This window comes from Mya arenaria, chromosome 14 (genome assembly GCF_026914265.1).
Source record: "Mya arenaria isolate MELC-2E11 chromosome 14, ASM2691426v1".
Taxonomy (NCBI): domain Eukaryota; kingdom Metazoa; phylum Mollusca; class Bivalvia; order Myida; family Myidae; genus Mya; species Mya arenaria.
This window is the reverse complement of record NC_069135.1, coordinates 545,538-554,874: the sequence shown is the minus strand read 5'-3', so window position 1 is coordinate 554,874 and position 9,337 is coordinate 545,538. Positions and strand designations below refer to the sequence as shown.

General features: G+C 34.3%; 1 protein-coding gene across 1 annotated transcript; it reads left to right on the top strand.

Moving 5' to 3' along the window:
* Positions 1–6,755: 6,755 nt before the first annotated feature.
* Positions 6,756–9,052, top strand: LOC128217403 (uncharacterized). The gene is made up of 5 exons (XM_052924542.1): positions 6,756–6,837; positions 7,488–7,541; positions 7,863–8,041; positions 8,336–8,588; positions 8,832–9,052. Exons 1-5 carry the CDS (start codon positions 6,756–6,758, stop codon positions 9,050–9,052), a joined length of 789 nt encoding a protein of 262 aa, XP_052780502.1.
* The last annotated feature ends 285 nt before the right edge of the window (positions 9,053–9,337 follow it).

The window sequence follows — 9,337 nt, the reverse complement described above, 5'->3', positions numbered from 1 at the left end:
TTTTGTTAGTAAATTGTAATGGGGTCAGAGAAAACAATAATTTTTTCTGTGTCATAACAATTCAGCTTCTAAATTATACAAGAAAACAACCTACATTTAAAGTCAATGAAATTGCAGAAAGGCAATCATGAAGTACTTCACTTAAGGAAGCACACCCAAAATGGTCATCATTTCAAACTATGATCAGCTTAATAATTTCTTAATGTGTATCATTGTCTGGTTTCAAAAACAAAGTTTAAAAGAGATTTACCGTTAAATAACAATTTCATTTAAATTTGATTTACCCTACCCAATTTTAGATTGTTTTTATAAAAACGATATCACACTGAAACAAAAAAATCTTTATTTCATTTTTTTTTTACATTTTATTAAAATATTTGGTATCAGGGTCACAAAGAATATATTTGGTTTCTAAAACAAAAATATATTATTGATCACATTATCAAAGATATATCTAAACTGTACTGAAATAGCCATTTAGTATTACAATTTTAACACACTGTTTTGACGTATTAAAATGCTACTTAATAATTACACTGTGAGGGAGCAAAAACAATCACGTGACCACAAATGCGAACGACCACGGAGAAATTGAGACAACAAAACGTATGTTTTTGATGTTTTCTTTATTATCTTGAATCGAAATAAAACAAGAACTAGCCCATGGTACGCCACATAATATCCGCTTTCATGTGGTATACTGTCTGATATTCTTGGTGTCGTAGTTTCTGAGAACATTCAATAACAAATTTGGAATCGAGGATGCAGACGACCACACATTTTGTATATCTTGCAAATACAATGATAAAACGGTTAGTTTCACCTGGTATTTACGAAAAACACTTATTAAACCAAATATATACCATTTAGAGTACCTTTGCAAGGGGTATTGATGTTTTTGAAGACAATATTAAAATATCAAATTATGCGAACGACCACACTTGATTAAAATATCAAATTATGCGAACGACCACACTTGATAATTTTAGGCGAACGACCACTCTTTTTAAATTAAATAGGAAGGGGTGCGAATAAAGTCTCCGTGATGTCAATGTTTTTTCTATTCGCAGGACATTTGTATACGCACAGGACGCACACACGTAATCTTCTTGACAAATCCGACATGTCAACACCAGAATGTGCGGCATGCGTTTCCTGGCATTCGACCATTGTAAAGGAGATTATTGTCAAGTAAGATGCTGATAGAAGTCACTTTAGGATGTGTTTCTAGAATGAAAAGAAGTACTAGGGCAATTTTCGGATGCCAAGATCTAACGTTCATTTGATAGGGCTAAAACCCACCCAAATCCCATGACACCTATATCTTTTAGTATGTCAATCATTCAACTTGTTCAAACACCAATTTTTGTATTATAAAATGAAGAAAACATACATTTCTTTTATCTCATCCACACAATTTCAGGAACCGTATGTTCGATATACGTTCGACGAAAAGGAAGAAGAGTGGTACAGTATGTTTGAATCGAAACTCATTAAAAAAGGGGCATTGAGTGTCAGAAGGGAAAAGGCGAGGAGAAATGATTCAAACACGTTAGTTACATCATAAATGGGACTCCTAAACATTCAATGTTGACTATCGATATGATCATATGGAACTTCTAATGCTACTGGGTAGTTCATTTATAGCCGGCGATTGACATGTGTAGTCATTACTCAATTACAGAGTTGTTTCTAATTAAATATGTGTTGTGCCATTATTCTTCATTGACACGTCACTTATATGGCAATAGTCAGTGTTATTATATGAAAATAGTAGTGAAGATTCATAAAATAAGACGTGATCTTTGATAACGTTTATTGTTTTTATTTTAAAAATACAAACGAATCACAGTAAACACTGAGTATAAATCACATCAATATGAAACAAAAAATGTCCTTATTTGTTTGTGAAACAAACGCATTTATAAGATTGATATAGCATTTAATACTGATCAGGCTGTTTACATGCAAAACTTAAACATACAAATGTAATCACAGATCAAATCACAAAAAGTGAAATTAATCACCTACAATAATCTTTTATGCAAACCTATCGACACAAAATAATACAAGAATTTACTAATAAAGTTCGGAAAAACAAAAATCACAAAAAATGAAATTAATCACAGTACAATGATCTTTTATAATAAAAGCTGTCACAGAGACAGCGCGCTCAACTGTTCCGTCACATTTAAGTTTAGATTGCAAAGTTTTGGTATTTATGCAAAACCTTAACCAGAATCTTTTATTCGAATAATAAAGGGCCATAATTTAAATTTTATGCAAAATGGAGCTAGTCTACTTGATAAATTAAGTATGTTGGATAGTTGAAAACGCCTGTCTGAAGTTTCAATGCAATACATGTATTTGCTAAGATAATGAATTAAAAGTGCTTACATGCAAAACCTTAATCAAGGTTTGACGCTAGGGTGAGTAGGATAGCTCTCGTTAGTCTTCGAATAATCGAGCTAAAAACCATCGCCTCAAACAAAAGCAAGAATTTACTAAAACAGTTCTGAAAAATGCCTCCCTGGTTATGTACATACGGCGATTACTTTTCAAATACAAAAATATTGTTAGAAAATACAATAAGTTTTCAAATAATATATGTGTTGTTTCATGCTGCCGCAATGTTGAAATGTTCGAAAGGACCTTGCCACAGTATCTGCAGACCTGTGGTTGTCGACTCTCCATCTAAAAGATATACCATACATATTAACAAATAAAGTATTTGAAGCTTTATTCGCACTCTTAATCAAAATTAGATAAAAAAAGTGTGGTCGTTCGCCTAAAATTCTCGAGTGTGGTCGTTCGCATAATTTAATATTGTACGATTTCTTTCAAAAACAACATTTCGCCTTAAAAATATATTGTTAATGGTATATATTTACTGTTTATATATCTTTTTGCAAAGAACCAGTTGAAACTAGCCGATTTATCATTGTTTTTTTGCAAGATAAACAAAAAGTGTGGTCGTCTGCATCGCCGATTTCAAATTTGTTTTTGAATGTTCTCAAAAACTACAGGTTATATAATTTAGGCTTCTGTTGCAGATTAGATAAATTATCGCCATCAGCCTTCGTCGATTTTTAAATATCCATGTGTAAAGAAATTAGCTTGTCATGGTGCATGATGAAATGTGCCTCAACATTTATACATATTTATATGCTGCAACATCTTCTTCCATATAGATGCATTGCTTTCAAGCAACAATTCAGTCTACTACTTGCAAAACCAATTGATAAGTTAATATCACTTATTGTTTGCAGAATGCAGTTATATTCGTGCCTTATTACGAACCAAACAATATTTGGAAATGAAATTAAGGTCAAGCGGTCGCCACTACAGCCATAAATATCTGACCACAGGCGTGTTAGTCATTCATATAAAATACCATTTGGAGCTCCTCGGCCATTTTTATCGCAAACAACCTCGGATGTAAATAGACGGTTTACAATGTCATAAATCGGTACACTGTATCTACACTGAAAGTAGATCGCGTAGTAATTTCAATTTAGCAGTTAAACTTTATGGATTAACTGTTGGGAATCTTAATACGTTTGGAATAATACACTTCACTGGCAATCAATTTCAACTGAGATCTACAAATACAAACCAAATTGAAAAAGTATTCGACATATGTACGGAAATTACATTATGCATGCAATCCTCTAACCCTTTCTTTGCCATATAACATACATTTCAACAATAAACATCAAACTTATATTTACTTTCTGTATAATTTAACAAAATGACGCCACACATTATTTTTTTTCCAAAGATTCATGAAAAGAAAGCATTAGCAAAACACTCCTGTGAAGTAATGATAACACAGAAGTGAACCACCTTTTAATTTTACAAACAGTGACAACTGTTCAAAACAAGCGTGTGTCTACAAACTAAGATGCCGAGGAAGACAGAAATCAGCTGTGGTATTAAGTAGTCATGGGGGGTACAAGGTGCAAGTTGTACTCCCTGGCCAACAGTTATACCAGAAGAAACACGTATAAGCGGCTAGCCTAGAATAAGGTTTCGTACAAACATTCAAAAATTCAATAATAATTAATTTCTTTTTTTAGTATGCCTCTATAAAATGTTTAAGAGATAAAAAACATGTGTAATGCTATGTGTTTCTGCTCATTTTTTGACAAACATTCAAAATCAATACCTTTAGAGGAAATTTTATACAGAAAAACAATTGAAACTGAAATTATTGTATTAAGTGTCCGACTCAAACCGTTGAATGATCATTTACCCGAGTCCCATATGGAACATTAAAAGAACATGAACACCTTATTATTAATGTGTATCGGAATATTTACCAGTTCATCTTATATTATCATGTATTAAGTAATAATGAGTTTATATATTACACAACGACTCTGACGGATAGACTCTAACAATTAAAAAGTTCAATAATAGTCCGGAAGTACTTGAACAAACAACTGAATGTCCTCTTCGTTGTAAGCATCGTACGGTACAAGAATGCATAATAGGCCCATAAAGCAATGTGATTACAGTGCATATATGAAAGTCAGATTTGTCTAGCCATTTCCTGAATCCATTCAGAGTTTAGCAAAGTCCTATTACTCAAAATCAGTTTATACAATAGATATCGCTCTTGTTATGCATTGAAAACTGTGGATTAGTATAAAACTCTTATCATCTAATGTCAGCATTTTCTGACCTATTTTGGTCATAACAGTCTTGTAAAACTCTTATTTAGGACAAATAGGAATATCATCATGACAAATGCAAACGCTGTACCAAACCGTAGGTTTTACCATTTTTGACATCTCGTTAACTGTTTTCTTTCAAATGTCATTGAAATTGCAATCGCCTTGCATTTCATTTTTTCAGGAATTATTTTTTTTCTAAGATTTTTCATCAATAAAGAAAAGGAATAAAACCGTTCAAATAAAGCAAACTTTTCTTTCAATCTTCAAGATTAAGGAACGTTTAAACATTTATTACTTTATTAAATGCAACATGTCGAACAAAAACAATAATGTTATTGTTCATAATGTGCAGAGGCGCTATGTAATTTCACTAGAAACATACATCAGACAGGGTCGAGATTGATGAAATGGAAATATAATTCTTATTGAACCTTTGTATAAACACAGACTTTATTTCGAAACTTCAAAATCAGGATATAACAATCTGGTAACTTGCTCGGTTAGCGAAAGCACATGGAGTAACAGTGCAATTCATCGAATCCTTACAATAAGCCGAACCTCCAAGCCGATTAAACTGTTATTTCCAGCGAAAGAAAAAAGAAAGATTTATTTTCAGTGGTACTCGAGACCTTATTAGAAATAAATAATAGTGCTTGATTATTCAATAGACTTTTTTGTCCGGAATTTCTCCGCGGACTTGCACATTAGCAATATTGTACTTAACACTGGCGCTCATGCCTTTTACAACTATACTTGTTAAAATGGCCCACAAGTAAGCTACAGTCGTGGGTGATTGCTTTGTGTATACATAATTTCAATAGAATATGGACAAGTATATGATTGATAAGTGAACTACCTTTCTGTTTGAATGACCTCTTTATGAATTGTAAGAACATATTTTTAAGAAGCAAGTAAGGTGTTTACTTCTCGTTGGTTGGGTGAAGCGTTTTATAACGTTCAATTAACTGTCAAACGTCCGATTTGATACAAGTAAGTATCAGGTATATTGCTACTTGCATCAAATGATTTCAATACAAATATGTATATGAAAAGCTTCAGAAACAAGCTTTATAGCCAAAAGTTTAAACATAAACCTTGTTTAATTGCACAGTGTAAACGCCAAAGACATAAAACATACCGTTGATTTGTAGGAAGTTATTTTCAGAGGTTAGGTGTTTGGTTATAATGCCCATTTTCCAAATTAGAAAAGTTTATAACTGTTGATAACAAGCTGTGTTTCTGTGTATACGACATAATATCCAGTTTGAGCTCCTGCTATAGGAAAGAAAAATATACAAATTGAATCCAGCGTATAGAAGGCTGGTGGCTGTATCATTATTTCCGAATAAAGCAAAATTACTTAATTAAAAGCAAACATTGTATTTAGTTCGTTAAGATTTTTAATTGGTCTTAAAAGAGGCATGGAGTCCATGGCAGGATTCGTTGAAGGTTTGACAAATTAAGTCAGTATTCTAAGTCTACTCCTGATCGCCTTAAAAATGTTTTTCGTTCACTGATGTTCTTGAAACATGCCTAATAAAACTATTAAACCCTAAAGAAATTGGTTATCAAGTGATTTCCAAATAGCCTTTTCGTGACATAAATGCATTGTACAAAATTTACATGTCTGAGGTGTTCCGTTAATGTTTGAGTCATTCATTTTAAATATCAGGATAAAACCACTAACGCCTTTATATTGTTTGTTTTTGAACCTGTTGCTACCGCAAAACCCTTTGTTTTAACAATCAAATAAAAAGCGGACTTCCATTAAACGATTTGGTTAATTGTATTTAAAACAACTAAAAGGATACAACCTTTTGTGGTTTTCACTCAGCAACTCGTTTCCAACAGAAATGACAGACATTTGTTTTGACAAGGTAAACAAAGCTGGGAATGAAATACGGAAATGTCTATGACCAAAGGCACAATTTTAAAAGGTTTCCACAACAATCGTGAGTCCACCCTTACCTTCATCAACATTGCTTCCTTAACGGTAGGTATAAAATAGCTGCGTACGGTTCTGCCTGCTACACTTGTTTAAAACAGGACATCTTGATCCAATTCTTCCTCTCCAGAATGAATTCTGTCTTGTTTCTCACGTGTGTAGGAGTCTTGTGTGGTCTTGTGCAGGCTGCCACCGTGCCGGACACTGATCAGGGTAAGAGTATAAAACATATAAACATAATTATAGCTAGTATTTCGGTTGTGTATGATAGATGTCCGTGTATTAGTGTATCTTACAATATACGTCTGTTGTTCAGCTTTATTTTTTTTATTTCGTTGTGTTGTCTGTATCTGGTTGTTGCATGTACAGTTAATTTAGGTTAACATCGTTATTAGGTTTGATATGTTAGTTTTATTTGAAGCTGTGCTAGTTCCAATGCGGCTGACATATTTAAATTGGGCTTTGTGATAATTGTTGTAAAACGTGTAAGATCGAGATATTGTGAAAAACAAATAAACATTTACAATGTAAACCTAATTTTGATGAATAACTCTAATTTGTTTCTTTCACTGTTATCTTGTGGCGTCCTGTGTCTCGCTTAGTGGATGCTTGGTTTTCACCAGTGTGCCTTTAGAACATTTGACTGATTTACTTACGTGGAAGTCACACTGTATAACACTATTTAATCCAGTAAGAACATACTGTACACAATCAGATGTCTTAAATTAAGTTCATTTAAAAGAATTAAAATTCAATCTTTTATTAAAACGGTACCAAAATTTATTGACCTGCCGTGTTGGATTTATCTGACTTATTTATGAATATATGCAAGTGTTTGATTTGAATCATTTTCCTTGTAATAGAGCATGCGGACCGAAGCATCGTCCTGCCTGGATCAACGCTCACCCGCACATCTTGTAAGTATACATTACTGTATTATAGGATTGTAATACACCAAAGGGATGTCGTCCATAATTATGTATGTTCATTGTTTTATTATATGTGAACGATGGGAGCTGAATTATCTTTACATGCTCGGAAAAAATGAGTATGGTTACATTTCACGAATAATGCATTTCTGGTATACTTATATAATTTTGGCATTTGCAATCATTTACCCAACTGAGCCCTTAACTGCTAATATTATATTATAAAAGTGCAACCAACATATTGACACGTTTCAATTTAAATCTTAGAATATCACTAATATATACAACTACTATTCATGAACCACACAGGCCAATGGCAGGTTGCGACCAACCCTTGCGTAAACAACGCTCTGCAGGCCCTGAATTTCCCCCACCCGAGCGACGCATCAAAGTTTCTCCAATGCGGGCTGTACGAACGAATGTACGTTGTCCAGTGTCCCACTGGAGAGCTCTACGACCAGGCAACATCCTCGTGCATTTCTCCAAAGGTAAGCTAAATTCCTTCCTACAATAATAGGAAGCACAAGAAAATTTGAACACTTGTGCAATGCATTATATCATAGTTATTCATTTTCGGGAACGAAGTCATACGGTTTGTACAAATACAACGTATATAAATTTGCTCATTATGAACTTGCTTGCTTCCTTTATATTGTGTGATTTTTGTGCTTGATAGATTTATGTTTTTCTTCCAATGTGAAGAACATATACTAAAATTACTTACAAGACATTTATAAAAGATTACCTGGCCAAAACAGCTACAGTTTCCGTTACTTTTATAGGCGATTGTAGCCCAGCCGACCTACATCGCCTCTCTCGGCATTCCGAGCCCATGCACAGCTCAGAGCCTCCAAGCAGGCCGGATATTCTTCTCCGTTGCGAATAGCAACAAACAATTCATCCAGTGCGACGCTGCCGGTATTGCCCGCGTGATCACCTGCCCTGACCAGCTCATCTGGGACCAGAACAGGCAATCGTGTGTGTACACACTTCAAGGCGGTGTGGCGAACCCTGGTTATCTTCTTGCAGTCACAGGTAGCTTCTGAAGCCAAGTTTTACGAAAAAATGGAAATAAGTTATTGGACTCTTAGAGGTCTTTATCCGATAAGACAGATTTGTTATCCTAAATAAAGGAGAATAAGCGGTGCGGTCGTCAAACTTTTATAGAAATATCATTTTGCTTTTAATAGCCCCGTTTACATACATTTCAGTTAAATTCAAAACATCAACAGTTTATGTCAATTTGTATTAAAGAACAAAATGACTGCGTTTTTGCAGGTTTTTTGAACGGCGCTAATCCGTGTACCGCCCAGGCCATCAGCGCTCAGGCCCTGTTCTTCTCGCACCCCGATCCAACCAAGTTCATCCAGTGTGACCTGCAAGGGAACGCTTTCGTCCAGAGGTGTCCGTCTGGTCTCGTGTGGAACCAGTACTTGGAGACGTGCGCTTCCCAGCTGGCCTCATTCACACTCACTGGACAGACAAACTTATCGGGATAGGTGGTTCTTGAAAAGTTATAGACATTTGTGGCCCTAAACCGGACAACGACCAAAGAACACTTTCTTGTACCATCAACATTTGGTTACAATAAATGCATGCTTAAACCTTTAGTCTTATTATAAAATAAATTGATTGGTTATCTTTAAAGTTTTTCAATATTCTAATAAATAGCTGAACACATCAAATATCAATTTGAGCCAATCTGTAACATGTGCAAGAAGACTAGTAAGGATAACAACTTTAAACGTAGAAATGGCCATATCTTACAGATATATCGTTCGTCC